This window comes from Amblyomma maculatum, chromosome 5 (genome assembly GCF_055883805.1).
Source record: "Amblyomma maculatum isolate TAMU_Amacu chromosome 5, ASM5588380v1, whole genome shotgun sequence".
Classification (NCBI taxonomy): domain Eukaryota; kingdom Metazoa; phylum Arthropoda; class Arachnida; order Ixodida; family Ixodidae; genus Amblyomma; species Amblyomma maculatum.
The window spans coordinates 132,102,414-132,122,302 of record NC_139348.1 but is presented as its reverse complement, the minus strand read 5'-3'; the positions used below and the strand labels follow the sequence as shown (position 1 = coordinate 132,122,302).

Here is a 19,889-nt window from a genome sequence, read left to right as displayed (position 1 = left end):
CCTTCTTTCTTTCTCTTTCTCTCTGCACCTCCTCCACTGTCACCCTCTCCTGCATGTGCACTGTCCCGTGTGCTCTGGTGCGCAAGGGCACTGTATCCTCCTGAGTGTACGCAAGCATTACCAGCATATTCAAGTTCACTTTTGTGTGCCCAAGTGCATTTCTAGTCCATCGTATTTAGGGGTACTCCCCAAAGTAGAGATTTCAATAGTGGAGTGACCGTTTTTAGCACTAATTACTGCTCTAGCTGTCCTAGTTATTAAATTAGCTAGTGTCACAACTGCCTCAGATAAGTTTTGTGATCCCGTATTTGATTGGCTCAACTGCAAAAACTTTCGAGAAAGCTGTTTTCTTTGTGGCTGTATTGCTGCACTCGGATGGATGCTATTGAGTGATCACTCCCCACCTAGAACTAGTACTATATCATGCTGGCCCCTTTGTTGTAAAAGAGAATGCACCACTATGCCAGCTTGCCCAGTTACTTTTCAGATGCTTGGCAGACTACACTTGACGGCCAATTTTTCGTACTTTCTAGGGATCGTGAAAAAGTCAGAGAATTCAGGCGGTCCGAAAAATCAAACTTTGTAGAAGTCACTTAACATAAACTTTTGATTGCCACTATGGTGGCGGAAGGGGTCACTAGGCCAGTCTAATTAATGCTTGATGGTCTCACTGCGCAATGTTTACACAGACAATGGGTGGCAGCCGGTGTCTGATGGTTGTATCGCACCTTGTGGGCGAACGCGCTGACTTATATAAATTCCAGGCATGAAAGTGAACCTGCTGCTGCGAGTTCGTTCAACCGCCGCATTTTAGGGGTGCTTCACCGCATAGTTTATTTGCTGTGCAGTGAAACATCCTCGAAACGCGGCGGGACCGTATGTGCAACTATACTGCGTCGCACTGCTCAGAGGGCCTTGTATTTCTAGCTTAAATTTTGCTTTATATAATCACATTTTCGATCCCCTTGAAGCCTGGTTTAATGACGTCACGCAATACATGGTATTGGAGGCTTGACTATTGACAATGGTGCTGTGGTGAATGCAAATGAAGTCCGAAAAATCGAGCAATTAATCGCAATGCATCTGGAAATTGGGGCGTTCATGTACATTAGTTGTATGGAGCATGCCACAGTGCTGTGGAAAAGTCCGAATATGTCCGAAAAACCAGGTGTCTGAATTTTCAGGGTAATGTCGGTGCATTACTCAGGACTCTCAACAGTGCGGGGTGTGTGATGGGTTTTATAGAGAGAGAGGCCATTTACGTACCGGCAGTACTTTCTAAGTTTCTTTCTTTTTCTTGTAAAAAAAAAAAAAAAAAGGTGCCACAGGCCTCTGACCCTGAGAGCGAGGAGTACCAACAGAGGGAGTGGAGGTTTCTACGAAACTCACGGATACGGGCGGCTGCACAGGTGGAACGTCGGAAAACCGGTGAGAGACTGTTCCTGTTTCTCAAACCACTGGCACGCCTTGACTGGTACTACGGCTAGAAAAGTACCGCTTCACTGCAGGCTGAGTTAAGGCCTTACCCTCCTGCAATCTTCTCTTTTGTGAAGTACTGTAAAAAGTTCTTTTCAGAGGACTTGGGCCTGGTATTGTAAACTGTCCACTGCATGAGTTCGTCGGTGGTGATCCTTTGTGTAAAATCTGAGTGTGTGCTATTTGAACAGAGGCAAAAAAAAAAAAAAAAATGCAGCATGCCTTTTCAGGTTTCTTTTCTGCAGTGCTCTGTGCAAATAGTTTGTCATTCATAATTAGTGTACAATGAACTACATCATGAAGGCAACACGAATGATGCTTCTGTAATGCGCCTTGCCTTCAGACTACTGATGATCCTTCACAAAATGCAAGAGTTGCAACAGGTGCTATGGTTAAAAGGTCATACATGCTCGCTGTTATCTGGGGAGCCGTGCATAACATTTTGAGATTTGGCATTACGATAAGCAGGGGCCACGCTTTTTCACCTTTGCGCTTACTGCATGTGCTAAAGTGACCCTGGGGGAAACACCAGTCAATTTTTGTTCCCACTGTACTCTTCTATGGCACCTAGTGGCTATATTGATGCTTGTTTGGCATCTAAAGACCCATACATTGCAGAGAAAATGTATTTAATTTCTTCCCCATCATTCGATTCAAACTTACAAGTACAGTCTAGCCCACTTATTACGACCTTGATGGTTGCACGCATTCCGTTCGTTGTGTCTAAAGTTCATATTAGGTGAACTTCCCCTATTTCAGCCCCAGTTTTGACAAAAATGGCATTTTTTTTTTTAAGTGTTACTTGCGGACGTCTGTTTTTTCAAAGCAGAGACTATCAAGCACTTCACAAGCACTCCAGCATGATCATGCCGATATGCCTTCCAGTGACCAGCTGCTTTACGAACATGATACTAATAGTAATAGCAGTCGGGGCATTTTGACATCTGGCAATAGGTCATCAGCCACTTCTTCGATTCTCGGCGATAAAGCAGCGGCAAAGCTACCGCAGCACGTTTGCGCACGAGATGTGCAGTACTACACGTTTGCTGCCAATGCGCTGCCTCCACATAACAGAAGTACAGTCAAGCCCACTTATAATGGCCGCAGTCATAACGAATGAGAGTGGATCTACCGTCAGAATACGTATTACGGCAATGGCGCTCCGTCTCAGATATAACGAACAACTGTGGCCACACAACTCAGTTATAGCGAATGCAAAGGCACTGTAAGCTCGACCCCGCTGTCGAAAAATTCACCATTACTGCTGGCACGACCGGCGCGACAACCTGCCTTGTTCCTCCACTCTCCAGCCCATCTCCCCATCTCCAAAAAAAAAGAACAGGGGACCGGAACTGCAGAACACAGGCCTACTACGCGCCGACATGCGCTTCAGCATTGTCGCGTGGTATGTATGGCTAGCTTGCTCAGCTGGCCACATAGCATGCGTCAATTCTCCAATCAGCGTTCCGCTTTGTATGCTGCTATCGTGAGCAGGCAGCACGCAGTTGATGCATTGCTCCTTTGTACAGTTGTTGCGCTCTTGGTACACGTGGTTCGCTCTGCTCTCGTCGCTGAATTTTTAAATTCTTATGGACAATCGGGACGCTTTCGTCACTTTAAGTCCGACTTCGACTGGCTGCTGACATTGTAACAAAGAAAGCTTTTCCTAATGAACTTGGTCAAGGAGCGAAGAACTGCGACTTGATAAAAAAAAACTGTCTGTCAAAGTCGACCATTTCGACAGTTGCCTAATACAAAGACACGATTTTAAGTGCAAGCATAAACGCTGACCCAACGATGAGAAAGCGCCTTCGGAAAATGGCCTACACGAATAGTGAAGGTGCGTTGCTTAAATGGTTCGGTCCCGAAATGTTCCTGTCAGTGGTCCGCTGATGCTTTCCAAGGCAAGCGACTTTGCTTTTCTAATGGACTTTCCCGATCTCAGCCCAGGCAATGGGTGGCTGCACCGGCTTAACGCTCGCAGTGGAGTAGTTTCCAAAACCATCGCCGGCAAAGCAGCTTCAGCGAACATCAAAGACATCGATGCATGGCTCTCTGAGAACATTGTAACAATATAGCAATGATGCTCAGCGGGATGTGTACAATGCAGATGAAACTGCACTCTTTTATCAGATGCTGCCACCAACAACTCATGCCTTTAAAGGAAACACGTGGGCTGGTGGAAAGCACGGTAAGCTTCGCGTTACTGTGCTGTTGCGCTTGAACATGAATGGCAGTGACCGGCGGCTGCCATTTGTCATTGGGAAGTCTCGCAAGCCGCGGGGCCTTTGGGACTTGTGTTCCACTCTGCTGCATACACTACAGAAAAGCTTGCATAATGCGCAAATTATTCGCTGAGTGGTTGGTTTAATTCGACCATGATATGACGAAAGAAAACAGGACGGCCCTACTCATGCTCGACAACTGTTCTACGCACCACATGCTGCCGTCCCTGACTGCGGTGACCACTCTTTTCCTGCCGCTTAATGCGACCTGCAAGATTCAGCCACTGGATGTGGGTATATTCATACGCTCAAGATTTCTTATTGGTGGCATGTAATCCAGCAGATGCTAATAGCAGCTGAGAGACTAGGTGCCGACACCCCAGTTTGAATCTCTTGTTTGACGCTGTGGGAATGCTGAAGGCCTCTTTGATTTAGCTAACAACGGAGAGCATCGCGAATTGCTTCCACAAGATGGGGTTTATAGGCCCAGGAACTACGAAGGAGGCTGTCAAATGGCCTTGCGATCTGGCACAAATGGATTTGTGGCAACGCATCGTTAATGTGCAGCTGGCCGTACCTGATGTTGCTCGGAAGGATTTCGTGGATGCGGACGATGACGCTGAGATAACAGAGCCACGCACTGATGAAGCCATAGCGTGTGAAATGCGAGCAATCAAAGGCAAAAACTCCGACAAAGACATTGAGGGCGTTGACTTGCCGCTAGTCCTGGGAGATTGTGAGTGGTCATTGTGAGTCGGTGTTGTGGGTGAAAAATGTCATGTCAGTTCCTTGGTGGCTGTATCTGGCGCTGTTCACTGCCTGCAAGGCTGAAGCCGTTTCTTTGGTGCCATGTAATCAACTGATGAGTTGAGTGTCTTGTCTTACCTTTTCTTTATCGGCCGTGTGTAGACCGTTTTGGGAGGAAAACAGGGAGCAGTGTGTTGCGAGGAAAGGGGAAAAAGGGCTCCAGTGAGTGCTAGTATGATGCAACGTTTGATGGCGACTGCAGTGGTGGTGGGGTTGTTCTCGTCTTGTGGTGCAGCGGGAGCGCGTCTAGACGAGCAGGTGTTCTACAGCCGGTGCCCCAGCGTTCCCACCTGCCTGGCTTTCCACCCGTATGAGGCCGAGCTCTGCGTTGCCAACAGGGACTCCTACAGGTAAGGAGGGAGGACACACCTCCAGGTTTTGCCGCACCCCTTACCTCGCGCTGCCTGGTAGCTAGGTCATTGGCACCGCCAAGACGTGTTTTGCACATGCTGGTTCTGTAGTGGTAGATGGTACTTTCAGAAAAAGTACTTTAGTATAAAGCTGAATACTTTATAAAGCAAAAGACAAAAGGAGATGTAGTAGGGGAGGGAAAAATGGTGGGCAGTGTCCAAAGCACTGGCCTCAGGTCAACAGTAGGCATACGAAAGGAAACATAACACACAATGGTAAATCTTTAGATAGTTTTAGTAAAAAGGTAGAGGCCAACATTTTTCTTGCTGTGAAGGTCGGCTGTTGTTGGAGTTTGGAACTGATAGTTCTCAAGTAGATTGCTCTGTTTTCTTAAATTTTTTACCGTTCTTTGCGATTGTCGATGGTTGCCATACCATCATAACGAAAGATGGTGCTGCATATCTCACGAGTTTTCAAGATTTGAATTTGCTTCAAATTGAAGCGGACGGATGCTTTCAAATGACACCCCTATATTGCACCTATTTGAACTGGACAATCACATTATGCGAGGTAGCTCATTTGGAACAGACGGGTAGAATGCCTGGCTCATGTTTCTTTCGCGTGGCCTTGTGTGCAGCCTTTGGGACGACCATGGAAACCTGCTGAGCTGTCACATCAACGAGAACCCTGCGCAGACTCGAATCACAGCGCTGACATATCTCAACGCGCATGACGTTCCGCTACTGCTGCTCGGGTCGGGTATGCATTGGAAAGTTTGTCCGCTTGTCAGGTGCCAATTATGGGCGAGCGTTATGTTTTTGCTCTAGGCTTTCATGTGTGGCGCTGAAGATGCAGCTTGTGTTTCACATGTGCACAACCTTTAAGCTCAGCTTGTTCTCTTCCTATGTGCTGTCGCTGACGGCATGGCATTCTCTGCACTGACAGATGACGGAGCCATCCGGGTGTGGCGAAACTACGCCTCATCCGACCGGGAGCTGGTGACAGCCTTTCAGGCCCTTGGAGACGTGCCGCTGACTGCTAGAGGTATAGTGAACTCTCGAGAATAGTAATTCACTTTATACATTTTCCACATAATACGTATTTTCTTTTTCTTTCCTGACCGATGCCCCATAGTGTAAAGGTAATGCATTTTCGTACAGTTACAGTCGAGCCCACTAATAACGGCCCACTTAAGACGAATTTTCGCTTAAAGGGCAACTCCTGAGGTTTTTTGACATTTCAATAATCTAGTAAAAATTTTACTGTAGGTTCTCCTCTTCGTCCTGACGCATTCTACAAAATTTGGGAGCCGTACGGTAATCCGTTCGCGCACAACACGACTTTAACATATGCCGTTTTCATAGCTTAAGTTGAGTGTATTTCTGCGGACAACACTAAGTTTCTGACGTCACAAACAGTATAACGGCGTTACTGTCCACTTCCCGCGTGATTATGAAATTGTGAGGCTTATATTGAACTACCTCAGACATTTTATGCAGTGTGTCATGATTTCCATACTTTAATGTCACCATCCAATGCACGTACGAGTGTTTTTTCTAATACTGAGTGTGACGTCACCATTTCCTCAACTGGGACGTCATTTCTGGCCGTTTCGGTTTTGATTTGCTGCTTTTTCTTTTTAAAAATACTTCTAATTAAAATTTCGAAAAACGTTTTTTTGTGTTGAACTCAGGACATTCCGAGGAATGTAATTCAATCAAAAACACAAAATGATGAAAAAACCGCCGGAGTTGCCCTTAAAACAGACGAGATCTGCGCGACCGCCAAAATATACATTATTTCAATGGCACGAGATCGCACGCATAAGGAACGTCCTTGAGCGCTGCCAATTGGTTACAGCAAACGAACGGCGTAAACCCGGAGCTCCGATGCGAGATAACGATGGGCTCTGATCTCTTTGCACGCACATGGCGCGCGCGGTCTGTTTTCGCAATCCTCCTTGCAAACGAGCTACCCTTTGCCGTTGGCGTGTGGATTCCGGGACCACCATCCCGCCCGTCCTCGCAACTTCGCTCCCCCTCTCCTTACCATTTCTTGCAATTCCCTCGTCTTCGCCCGTCTTCAGTTTTGTTTTCTGGCTGTTACCAAGAAGCAGGCCTCTCCACACACTAGCAGTTGAAGGCAACTTCGGTAGGAGCCAACAGATGGCAGTACTGACGCTCAGAGGCGCCGCCCCTCATTGGTCTCCCCGCTGTGTGTCTGTTCCTTTAGCATTTCCTCGCTTGATGGTTGCACGTGCGCATGTGCTCCATCAGTTGCAGCGCTTTATTCTCACTTTCGTTGTGTGTGGTGCGAGCACTTCGTCTGTCGGGTCTCAGTTGTATTATTCGGGATGGCGGACGGGAATTCCCTGCCTCCAGCAGTCACGAAATGAAAAGCGCTGGACATGGCAACGAAGCAATCAATTTTGACAGAACTGTCTCAAGGTGCTGAAAATTGCGAGTTGATGAAGAAATACAACGTGCCGAAGTCAACCATCGTGACACTTCTAAAGAACAAGGAAAAGATCGAAAACTTTGGGGTATAACGAACGCTCAGGTTAGTTATAAGTGGGTTTGACTGTAATACGATCATATTTTTACGTGGTTTTGATATTATGATCTTGAAAATGTATTATGAAAAACTTTCGTGGTTTCAAATTTTACTCCAAGAGGCAACAGAAAAATTAGCAGTAGTTAAACGCAGTTAAACCAAGTTTGACGAGCGATAAGTTTGTTTTGCTTGGTTCTGCTAATAGCACGTGTCCAGCTGACGTCATTGTGCACCTGTCACATAACCTCTGACATCATAGAAAATCAATCACATTTCAAGGTGAAAGGGCAAGGTCAAAGGTCATGGTCCAGTGGTCGGTTAGCCTTGTGATCATGCACTAGCTTACCGTGGCATAATGCACTGGGTGAGACTTGTCTCTAGACATGCTAAGTCCCAGTTTGACCTTGGCTCGGCTCCATGATTACCTGCGTGGAAACAAGCGATCCTCAGGTTAGGAGTAGAGCTATCATGCTAAATGTTTTAGTAGGAGGCAGTAGAGCCAGAGCAATGGTAGCACTTTTGTTCATTGTTTGACGTAATCTTGGATGGACGCCACATTCCTCCTACACAGCAAGATGCTGTGCAGGGGACATCTTGGTGTGTTTATTTTTATCTCCTGTTGGAGTGACTCTCACAACGTAGTTACTTTGTGGATTCGGCGGAGGGGCCATGGCATCCTTTTGCAGGCTGACCATATTTTTCGTAGAGGCTTAAAATTTCATCTTAGTCACAACCATTTCATCCTCCCTCTGCCCCCCCCCCCCTGTTTTTTTTACCCAAAAATGAAGGTTATGTGAATGCCTGGCCTGGGACCTGTGTCCACGCTGAACTAGACACAACGTGTGGGGGCATTTTTTTTAATCGTGGTCAAGTCGGTCAGAATTGAGCTCACCGTAGATCCATTAATGTTACATAGCCCATTCAGTTGTGATCACGCCTGATCCCGCTCGAGCTCAAGCCATATAGGTATTTTGAAGCATTGATCAAGTCCATTAATCTCGGTCAAGGGCCGCTACCTCTTGTGTCACACAATTAGTGAAATGAAATATGTAAATTAGGTAGCTTGCGAAAAATCAAATATGTGCTGAGTGCTTCAAAATTTTAGAGCAGCCTTTTTTATTCAGAGTGGCTTAATTCCCCAAAAACTCTATACCTGCATCTGCCTTACTCATGAGCACGGGGTGGCAGTAGTGTGGTGCTTTGAGTGCATTTGGGACAGAGCCTGCATCACAGAATCACAGAAGATTGAGGTCGTTGGCCTGTGCCTACACAAACCCCTGCCATGCTAGCGAAACTGCTTACGATCAGTGGCCGCTTCCAAGGTGTTTCTAGCGATGTCAGGAACGCCTGGGCAGAGTGTGCCTGCTCGTTGCAAAAGCCAGAAAAATGCGAGCATAACTCCAGTTTAATGCTGCATTGTTACAGGTAAGCACGGCTTTGCAAAAAAATCGCTCCGACGCAGGAAACTAAAATAATTCGCAGTGGTTTGACTTTCGACTGCAGTCTGCTTGGATTTCAATTCAGGATGCCAAACTTCAGTGATAATAGCTCGTACATTCAGTTGAGCAAGCAACGTCCTTGCATACACGTTCGTGAGCCAACTTTTTGAAGAGTACGCAGTTGTTTGAAACTTGCGCTGCTGGCATTACCTCGCATCTCTCTGCATAAGTAGTGTGTTTAGTTAGTCACGTGCGTGTCTATTGATGCTTTCAGGCTCTGGTATGGTGCTAGACTGGGACCAGGACACAACTACACTCATCACGTCCGGCGATGTCAAGGTCATCCGTGTATGGGACACCAATCAGGAGAAAAAAGTGCTGGTGAGTGCCTCTCTGTGCTCTGTTGTGGTTTGTTTGTTGGCCATGCATTGTGGTTTGTCACGCTCCAAGAAACGACACACGCATTGTTTCGGAGGTCCCGTGCAGCAACACCAGTTAAAGAGACGCAACCTACGAAGATACTCATGTGATGTTGACAGCGCGTTTTTTTTTTTTTTAAAGCGCAGGCACCATATGCCAAAGGCACAACGAGGTGGAGAGCCGGAGATGTGAGACAGGGAGTGGGAGTGGTTCATCCGAGCAGTCCACTTCTTTCACGAGCCCACTGAGCCTATCCAGCCATTGTTGCCCTTAAGAATGGACTCTGTCCATGACTTACACACGTGCATGGGGCCACATTGTCGAGGATGGAGTATCTTGTGCAGAGCAGTTGTGAGGAGCGTACATTGCCGCTGGTGTACCGTGGACACCTGCAGTCCGAACAGGATGGAAACCTGACTCCAGCTCATATGGAAGCTAATAGTAACATTGTTTATGGGCAGAACACGGCAAAAGGTGAAATTGGGTTTCTTTAGGCGGGCAGGATTCTTTTACTTTTCGACTATTCAGACCATTTTTTGGGGTCCTGCAGAGTCTGAAAAATTGTTCAGCGACTGCATGAGACAGCCCATCTTAGAAAACGGATCCCCTGACCCCAATCCGGTGCTTGGGCAGCTATAATTTCTCCTGAGGCTGTCCTGATTTGCTAAGTTGACAGTGTTCTCATACAAGAGGGATGCTTGTTCAGAAACAATCGGGGGACTAACGTGACATGGCCAGCAGCAGACAGATGTCGTCATTTATACCAGAGTGGAGTCTTGAAAGAATGAACCAGGAACCACATGAGGTAGGAGAGTTGGAAGCATGGCGCACTGAACTGCGGTGTAGTAGAGGAAATATTGCTGATGGGCATGAAAGGCGACACAAGGTAGAAAGGACCCCCCACACATTGGCACCTAAAGCGCTGAACAAAGGGCAAAACTGCTCACAGGATGGGGATGGACTGTGGATGTAGTTTGACTGGAGAAGCAGCACAAATTAGGTAAAACTAGAATAAAGCTGAACAGGATCCTAGCGGGGTATTCCCAAAGACATTGTCGAGGTGTCTCTCATAGCCCGAGTCACTTTGGGACGTCAAACCCCATAAACCAACCAAAGACTGTAGCTACTCCATGCATGGGATTTCACTGCCTCCTCACCGGTAGATCCTGCGGCCTTTTGAAAGTGTTTGTAATGCCTCCCAGAGAATTGTCTCCTAAAGACAATCTTCCTTGAAGGCAGCTGAGTGCTTGTAGGCCTTCGCTCTCAGTGTGCAGGCCAGACTGACCTTGCTGGTGCATTGCAGGACATGCCCACTGGTGCCGACTACCCCATCACAAGCCTGTCCATTGACCATGAAGGATCCCTGCTGGTGGCTGGCTGTGGGGATGGGACCATCCGGGTCTATGACCGAAGGCTTCCGCCGGCCGACTGGTGCGTCCTAATTGACATGTTAAAGCTCGTTAATTCATTAACTCCACGGGTTTGGCAATAAGTTCAAATTTTGGAATGGCCCAGGAAAAAAGCTGTAGAAGAACAACAGACTGGGCCTGTTGGTGGTGGTTCAAAACGAGAAGTAATCTAAACAGCGCAGATGAAGTGAAGACAGTGCAGATGTGTTTGTCTCTTCTGCCTTTGTCCCCTTGTCTGCATTGTTTAGATTACTGCTCGTTACGTCTCAGAAAAAAAGCTGATAAGAACCACTTGCATGGAGGTAAATTTATTTGGCCAAAGAATAGGAGACAGTCACCTATGTTTTAGACAAAAACAGCGCGATGGTGACTATGTTTCGCATTTCCGTCGCTGCTTTATTGCATGCACACTGTCGGGAGCATCAAAGCAGAATTGTTCAAAAATGGTAGAGGGTCCCCCACTGTATTTCTTTTTCTTTTTTTCTTTCCTGGCCGGTTTGTTAACCTGTGTTGACGTCATTCTCGTGCTGATTGTGAAGAGATGTCTGCAGCAGTTAAGTCACTGAGATTGTGCACCAGCTGCAAGCAAGAATTTACAGCACCATGGGCCATCACATTTGGTAACCACAGATTTCCAGGAGCCGAATTTAGTTTGCCACTCTGCTTCGGATACCCCGCAATGTCCACTTGCGAGTTGTGCCATTTATAACAGATGGTGTCACTCATCCACATAGCAGGTGCTTATGATTTCAAGGCTGCCTCACTTCATTACAACAATCACTTTTTCTCATAATAGGGTGAGTTTGACAAGTAAACAATGAGCGTCATGGTCGGGCAACTGCTGTAAACTGCTGCACCAAAAGTGGCTTCGACCTGTTGCATTTGTGCCTTTGCCTCTTAGCTTGGACGCTGTCAAAGGCAACTCGGCGAACCTGCGCACAACTTGAAGCATATGATAGCAACTCTAACCGTGCCGCGAGCCATCTGTGCTGGATGTTTCACGTAAACAGGGCTGAGGAAAAGTCCCGCATCCCTTTCTTTGCAGCCGCATCATGACCCTGCGTGAGCACACCAGCTGGATTGTGAACGTGCACTTGAACGTGCGGGAGCGGCGCATCACCAGTGGCTGTGTGACGGGCGACGTGCGCTTTTGGGAGCTGGGTCAGAGTTGCTCCACCCATGCCCTCTCCACACATGTGGACATGACTGCCATGGCCGTCCACCCTGCCTTTGATGCATTCGCATGGTAGTACCACTTTCTCCTCCCTCTCTCTCTCTGTGTGCTTTTTTCCAACTGCAGTTATAGAAACTGCGTGCATAGATATTGACCGCTACTTCGGTGCCGCATGGACGTCTTTTAACAGTTGTTTTAAACTTAGTGTTCCCAAACTGTACTGCTCAAAGGATTGGTGTTGCGCTGCCTGGTCAAGCTATTGGCTTTCGTGTTTGTGAAAAATGAACGGCTCGTTACAATACACAGCTGAAAGATGCTAGCAGCCAGCGAGGGATGGAAAGCGTAGGGATTTGTTTTTTGTAAGTTTCTGGTGCTGACATAAGTTACTATATAATCATTTTGTGTGTGAAATATCATTAACTAAATACATAAGTGGAGGACAAACAACACACCTGCCAGCTTATTCCAGAAGTTTATTCCACGTGTTTATTCACTCGTGGCAAAAAAGGGCTTCATGAGAATGGCTTTGCAAGGGAACCAGTTGACCTGCCTGATCAGTTATGTGGAGCTGCTCAGGTGTCCGCAGTGCCGCCCTGTCACGAAGTGACTCTTGCAATGTAGCATGTCGGCACGCTGTCACATTGGCGACATTACAACCCAGTTTGTATTGCATGGGTTTCCGTAAGAGGGCCCCCAGCCAAGAAAAATTTATCAACCGAGACTGTAACAACGGGTTTTTACTGTACTCTAGCTGCATTAGGATGGTTGCATTTTTGTAACCATGATCTTTTTGCAGAATCATAAGTTTTGTAAGCAGTGGAGATCTTTGCAGCCTGCATCTTATGTCAACTCACTCAACTACTCACTTAATAGCTGCACATTTAGAAGCAGCAATCTCATCAGTCACTTGCTAGGCAAGCCGTTAAGAGAGCTTAGGTGGCCTTCTAACGTACTAGCTTTCCAACTACAAACCCTGTGAAACTTCTGTCATGCTGCAGTAAAAAAATTCATCAAGTGGATTGTTGAACAGAAAATTGTGGTTGATGATCACCAACACTAAAGCTACACTCCACATAGCTTTGTTCAAAAAGATATGGTCTTTCTATCATATTCCAGGCTTGCAGCATTGGCCTGTGATGTCGGACTTGTTGTAGCAGCCATTATACAAGTTTTCGAGAAAAGTCGGTGTTGCAGCTCACTGTGGGGACACTAAGGAATGTCTGTCCTGTGCATGTGAGAAGGTTACCCACTGCTAGCAAGAGTTTGTTTTGGACTGGCAGAAAGTGAACCAGTACTGTCAATGTCAATGTTTATCGGACCCCCAGCTGAACGTTCACTGCGAATGCAGAATGCTGTTGTGTGTTCCTGTTGATTTGGATAGGGTGATGCCTCCTTTGCAGTGGGTCGGCCAGCCAGCAGATCAGTGTGTTCAACAAAGAAGGTGACAACATGGGTTCCATTCGTCACCATGACTGGTTCATCAACCAACGCGTGGGCCCTGTCTCCTGCCTGGCCTTCCACCCATACAAGGTGATGATTAGCTGCCACTTTGAGTGGAGGGGCATCTCGTTCAACTTGAGGATAACAGCGCGGAACACAGGACGGGAGCACAAGATTAGAGGACCACACAACAGCGCTCGTTGTGTCGTCCTCTAATCTTGTGCTCCCGTCCTGTGTTCCGCGCTGTTATCCTCAAGATGCATAACCAACATGCCCAAGCTGCTATTCTAGCTAACTACATATCTCGTTCAAGCTAGGGGTGTACGAATATTCGAAATTCGGAATACGAATCAATATGTTCGTTATTCGATTTGTATTCATGTTCGAAAAATTGTTATTTAGAATGTCCAAGTAATTCGAAAACTAAATACACCGAAAATTTTCGAATTCACTGCATGTTTTCCTGCACTGCGCGCTTCACCGCAACGCTTGACCGCGTGCGGTGAAGCATCCTCAAAATGCAGTGGTGCTGTTTTGGGAAGAGGGACCTTCTCGACAGTGTAACCGATGCTAGACGAGAATTGCTGACTCGTTCTCAGGTGTAGTTGGTGTACAGGGTCTTGAATATTTGAGGCCCGGGTTTTAAAAAAATGCTATGCGAAATGTACTGCACTATTCGAGCTGAAATAACGTTCACAAAGTAGCGAAATATGGTCTACATTATTTGATAAGTGATTCTACATCGGTACTTGCCTAGATTTTCCGGAATCGACGAAAAACTGCTCTCGGCGGCGTGCACAATTTTCGCAGGAGAGAGTCGAAAAGCTGCTTTGACATGGTGCGCCATCTGTCGAGCTGCGAGGCAAGCGCCATCCCGGCCATTGGCGCGCTTGCCTCGTTGCTCGACAGATGGCGCACCATGTCAAAGCAGCTTTTGTTTTTCATTACCTCTTAGTGCCAAGCTTATAATTTATAATGTATTATTTCTATCAAACATCTGCTATTGCCATTTGGTGTGGGGCACACAACTACATGGTCAAACACAGATAAGTTACGTAAAATACAGAAGAAGGCTGTTCGTATAATTGCAAATGCTCTGTTTAAAGCTCATACCCAACCTCTTTTCGAATCATTAAACATTACACCAGTAAATGAACTCTATATTTTTGTTATCGAAACATTATGAAAGGTGCCAAAAAATCATGTTTTACGATGATCTAGCTTACACCCCAAAATTATTTATTACTCAACACGTCAAAAACATGCATAGTATGTACCATCTCTTAATACAATTTATGGCCGTCAAATGCCCCGGTTTATAATCCCAAGCTATCTTAACACTTTCTTCAAATTCTGTATTTATTGCGTCTCTAGATAGACTTTAGTATTTTCACAGATGTCACATGTATTTTTCTTGCAAAGGGCTTTTATTTTTCTGATAATGCTTAGCTATGTATAATTATTTTGTTATTGTTATGTTTCTTTTCTTTCCGCCCGTGCTCTGTTGCTGCTGCTTTTCCTGTATGTAGAGGTGCATCCCTTTGTCAAGCCAGTCCAAGGCTTGTTGGATGCACCCCTAACATCCTTTATGATGTTTAAAATGAAGGTATTTGTATTACGAGCGGAAGTTTGAGACCTTTCAGAAGTATATAAAACCATTATGGTTTTAATGTGACCTCGGCCTATTCGTGTCGGCTACATTTGAGGGCTCATTAAAATGGACGACAGCACTGAAAAATACGGAAGCAATAGATGCATAGATCATCTGAGAGGCAGCGCTTAGAAAACACGCAGTCATTGACTGCCACGAAGCCTGCGAACTGTTAGTCTCGCTATATTCGGACTTTGGTTCCTAATATATAACGCCATGTGTGTTATAAGTTTGATGAACTAAAGAAAAAAAGCTTGCTTTAAGTTTGGGTAAATACAACGCGTGTATTTATCTGTTTGTAATGATGCACCTTAAGAACTTGCTTTGGAGCTGGATGCATTTTTTGAGGTTACACAATAGCATACGCCAAAGGGCCGAAGAGCAGTTATGGCTTTGGAATGCTGTGGCCATGACCGAGTTCCCTTCTTCGTGCGGTTCTTTGTGTCCAGATGTGCCTGGCATCGGGAAGCACGGACTCCATCATTGGCGTCTATACGACCGACCGGAAGCACTGACGAACGGCCCCCGTTATAGATGCGCTCGCCACGTGGATGCTTTACTAACGCGGGCGGGTGCGAGCAGCAGTGCCCCTGCTTCTGTGCCTTAATGCAATGGAGGGCAGAACCCCGGTTGCTGCTGTTGCCACTGCCTTGGACAGTTTGGCAACACCAATGTTTGCACAACAGACATTGGTAACTGCCTCGCCTTGTGCATAGTGTAAATGGTAACCAGGATGCCATTGTTCAATATTCTCTCGTTTTTGTGACTCTCTGTACAGGGGACTAGAAAGTGTTGATTAGTGTTGCGGCTGCCTGTTGATAGCCGAGCACTGGTTGACTCGGCAGCATATGTGGCTGGCTGTGCAGTTAGTTCAAGCTGATATTATGCGAGGTTAGCGTTGTAGTTAGCTTTGCGATGAGAGCCCTTGGTCATTGTTGACCTGCTCTCGTCTGGGTTAGGCTGGACTTCTCGCCCGGCCGGAGACTGTGCCTGAAGTAGATGGCTCCTCCTTCTTGCTCAGCCATTCAAGTGCAGCTTCGGAGTTTGTTAGGCTTGTGTCATGCTGCGTCCTGCAGTTTTTGATTCAGAAGGCACTGCACCATTGTCGTTGCGATGATGCTGTGGCCATCGTGGCATGCATGTATGTGTTGGGAAATCATGTGGGGTGTGTCTCATCTGATAGCCTAGTCAGAGCTTGTAAACTGTTTTGCCAATTTGCCAAGTGCTGAGTTTTTTTTTTTCCTGTGAATTTCGCTATGTAGTTAGAGACAGTGTACATAAAAGGGGTGAGGCAGTCTTTACGATTCTGGTAAAGTTGGCTGGCTTGTCAGTCTTTGCATGTTTGAGTGCTGGAAGCATGCTGTTCAGCTGGCTCATATATTTCACTGTGTGCATGTGTGTGTATGTGTGTGCCACTGCGTGGCACTGTTAACCCTTTGTGGTCACAAATTTTCACCAGCATTGTACATTCTCCCAGTCACAAACTTGTGTTGGTCCTTATGGCATCAAGTAAAACCACTTGTGTGCTGTTTGGGAGAAGTGTAGTATACCACTTAAAGCATATTCCAGGATGAAGACGAGAGTGGCGCACTTGTTGCCGTCTTTTTGAACTCTGCTTGTCTCTCACTCACGGCAGGATTGACACAAAATGAAGTGTACGGTTTTTTTTATCTAACCTTTCATGTTCACAAAATATGCGATGAGACCTCCTCTGTGCCTTCGCTCTGGAATCACCTGGCTGCAGTAGCTCGCGGCTGAAACTTCTAGCAGCCAGGAAAAAAAGTAAAGGCTTGCTTCAGCATTTCACTGACTTCCGTTAATATACATAGACCTTACAGCACTGGTAACGTGTCGTAACTCGGATTATCGCACATCAGTGGGTCTTCCGAAGGCAGAATGTGGTTCTCGTCCTCGCCTTCTCTAAAAAGCTGGGCTGTGTTCATTGAAACAAGTGCAGTGGTTCTTGATGAGCCTTCTTAACATCTCACTGGGACTATCATTCTCCAAAGTCTAGCGATGCAAGGCTATAGTGACCACAAGGGGTTAATGCAGTTTCAATGAACAGACCTTGTCGCACTAAGTTCTAGTTTGATGTAGTATGGCTGCTTTTAGTTTGAGTCCACTTTACTGACACTGGTACTTTTCTTGCTTCATTACTTTTTCAATTTTTAGCTATGCAGTGTAGAGAGAGGCCAAGCTTGTGTATACCAGGAGCTCCCCCTGCCCTTTTTACTGTAAAATCTTTAACGAAGCTGTGCTGCAATAACCATGGTGGTTCACACCATAGCTGATCTTGCACCTGCAAAATCTGCGTGCTAAGCAGGCCTCGGAGGCCTGCGGGTGGTTGTGCCACTTGTGACTACATGTGCGCGAAAGTTCCTGGCTATGCTGCACAAGCCGCTCCATCGACTCGCATAGATGCCACACATGTCGGCAACAGAGGAGCAACTGGTGCGATTGGGAAACAGGAAATGTGATGCTGGCCTTGCATGTTTGGCTTTGCTGTCCACCACCTGTGGTCAACAGAAGCAGAAACAGCACGCAACTGCAGATTGCTCGTGGAAGCACATGCTCTCTGGTGGTGTGTAAGCACGGCTTTCCTCGTGCAGGATTGCCATTTTTGCATCGCTTTGTTTGGTTTGCAATCTTTGCACACTGTAACCTAAACGGCGCCCTTGCATCAGTGAAAGCCATCCTGGGCTGCCACGCTAGAAAAGCAAACAATACAGCCTGTGTCTTGCACCTTGATTTTTCCTCCCCCATGAGGCTAAGTTTCAGGTGTACTTCACCTAGATGCAATTATATTACTGTGAATCAGTACCAACTCGCACAAATGGCAGCCTTAAATATATTACTGCATTCCACAGTCCTTTATCATGGCACGTGCTACTATGATGTATTGTTACTGGCAAGTCGCAAAAAAAGTGAATTTCACGGCAGCTAAAGTGATGCCTATGAATGCGGCCACCACAGCACACTGCTTAAAACCAAGCGGAAGGACATCTGGCATCCTCGCAAGTTTCATGGTGTGACCGCACATAAATGGTCATTGAAATTGAATTTGTGCATCCTGCTGTCGCTTTCTTGTAATGGTAGCAAACGCCTGTAGCTATGCAGTCAATACCATAGCAAAGACATAGCTGCTTCTGTTACGCTGTTTCTAACAGCTGTTTCTGTTATGGAAGTTTCCATAACTTGACTGGTTGCTACAGTTGCACATAGCTGAAAGACAGATTTGGGGAGACGTTCTTGTACACGGAGGGGGGCAATGAATTGTGTGCAGCATCCAGGAATGCTGATGGAATCCTGAAAAGTTGCAAGAAGGATAAAGTTGTGCGCGAGCACATTGGAAGTTTATTTTTCACTAAAACACGAGTTTCAAATTGGCAATCCTTAGGCCATATGCTAATGTCCAGTGTTTGATTAAAGTGCATGATATTCAGTTCTTGCTAAGGTTTGCTTTACTTGCCTTTTAGAAATTTTCCTCTTCTGAAACTTCCCTGTCATTACCGTACAATGTTGTCAAGATCTCGCTTTGTGTACAGCAGTTGTTCGTATGTCTGCACTGTTAATGATCATCAAACATGAGTTGTTTTGTTGGCTCACTGTTTGCGTGAACTGTACTCTTCTGTGCTTTAAAAGCATCTGCAGGGACTGCGGATGGCAAGCACAAAACTTCAGGCTTCACAGTACACTAGTGTTGCTAAGAGAAGCCTCTCGCTATTATCGCACACTACAGAGTATACATAAAAACAACACTGTCCCACCCATCTCAACCGTAAACTCTTACGCAATCAACGTCTCGTGTTGCCACTGATATTGAAATCCAACATACTTCGTTTAGTTGAGTTCTTCAATTAATACCTTGGGCTTTGCGGCCTTTTCATCCTCGATTCTTTTCCGAGCTTCCTCAAATTTCGCCATGTCCATAGCAACTGTGGCGGCTTCGATATCTACATCGCTGATGCAAGAGAGCAGCTTGATACCATGCTCTGCTGCCCAGGACATCATGTACTCAACTTTCTTGATGGCACGCCGAAGTCTTAGTTTCAACTCTCTCTCGCAACCACGCACTTTTGTTGCAGCTTCTAATGCACTGCGAGTTTCATCTAAGGCTCTCAGTACATGCTCTTGCAGCTTTGGACTTCCCAAGAACCCGCGAACAGCGTTCAGTAAAGACTGCAGCTCTTCAGCGGTTGTTCCACTCTGAGTAGCGATAACACTCTGCAATACAGCTTGAACGGCCTCGGCAGCAGTGCAAAACACAGCATCATCTGCTAGAACAGTGCTGGTGGAAATTAAGTCGTCCGCACTCTGTGGAATCATTTCTCCATTGTACAGTCTTACAACATGAATATAGCTGCACAGAACGTTGAGTACGCTGTTCACGACACAACCAGCTGGTGCCCGGCTTGTTAGCTTGCTGAGAGGCTGGACAGAGCAACAACCCGTCTGTCCAGAGTCTGTAGTCACCTCAGTAACCAGGGGTACCTGTTCCCACCATGGTTTCCACACTGGAACAAGTCTGCCAGCATCACCCGATTTGATCAAGTTTTCAAATTCCTGCTTTTCGTCTTCAGTCAGATAGTTCCAGGCAGTTTCGACATCAATGCTGGTTTGCTCGAGGCGCTGTACAAGCTCGGCCGTCTCATCAACTACGCATTCTTCAGCATCAGCCTCTGCCTGGGCAGCCTTGAGGGTGTCCACCATTTTTTGCCGAGCTTCAGGGCTGGCCTGTTCAGTGCGTAGGTAAGTGTGGACCCAGTCCTTGTAGAAGTCTTCACTACAGCCCCGATGCCTAGCATCTTTGTAGCACCTGACGGAGCAGTACCCAATATTGCACCTTGGGCAAGTGTACCTGGCAAGTGCCGAGTCGCATAACTTGCATGGCCTTGGTGCCCCACACTCCTGCATTGGTGCTGCTTAAGGTCACGCAGATGGCTG

General features: G+C 46.5%; 2 protein-coding genes across 6 annotated transcripts in view; one reads left to right on the top strand and one right to left on the bottom strand.

Annotated features, from left to right (window-relative positions):
- The window catches only part of raptor (regulatory associated protein of MTOR complex 1), a 55,729-nt gene extending 37,031 nt beyond the window's left edge, over window positions 1-18,698 (top strand). For all 5 annotated transcript variants that reach the window (XM_084604350.1, XM_084604349.1, XM_084604353.1 and 2 more), the window contains 9 exons: window positions 1,320-1,428; window positions 4,744-4,858; window positions 5,497-5,618; window positions 5,805-5,903; window positions 9,126-9,232; window positions 10,575-10,702; window positions 11,726-11,926; window positions 13,255-13,384; window positions 15,395-18,698. In XM_084604350.1, the coding sequence (XP_084460476.1) occupies window positions 1,320-1,428; window positions 4,744-4,858; window positions 5,497-5,618; window positions 5,805-5,903; window positions 9,126-9,232; window positions 10,575-10,702; window positions 11,726-11,926; window positions 13,255-13,384; window positions 15,395-15,460 (1,077 nt within the window). In that variant the 3' untranslated portion in view covers window positions 15,461-18,698. The remainder of the gene's footprint in view (window positions 1-1,319; window positions 1,429-4,743; window positions 4,859-5,496; window positions 5,619-5,804; window positions 5,904-9,125; window positions 9,233-10,574; window positions 10,703-11,725; window positions 11,927-13,254; window positions 13,385-15,394) is intronic.
- LOC146189591 (zinc finger HIT domain-containing protein 2) lies at window positions 18,267-19,859 on the bottom strand. The gene has a single exon (XM_084604358.1). The coding sequence runs from the start codon at window positions 19,857-19,859 to the stop codon at window positions 18,786-18,788; it is 1,074 nt and encodes a 357-aa protein (XP_084460484.1). The 3' UTR covers window positions 18,267-18,785.
- Window positions 19,860-19,889: the final 30 nt, after the last annotated feature.

Coding starts and splice junctions, on each gene's coding strand:
- LOC146189591 (XM_084604358.1), bottom strand. CDS start 19,859: ATGCAGGAGTGTGGGGCACCAAGGCCATGCAAGTTATGCGACTCGGCA.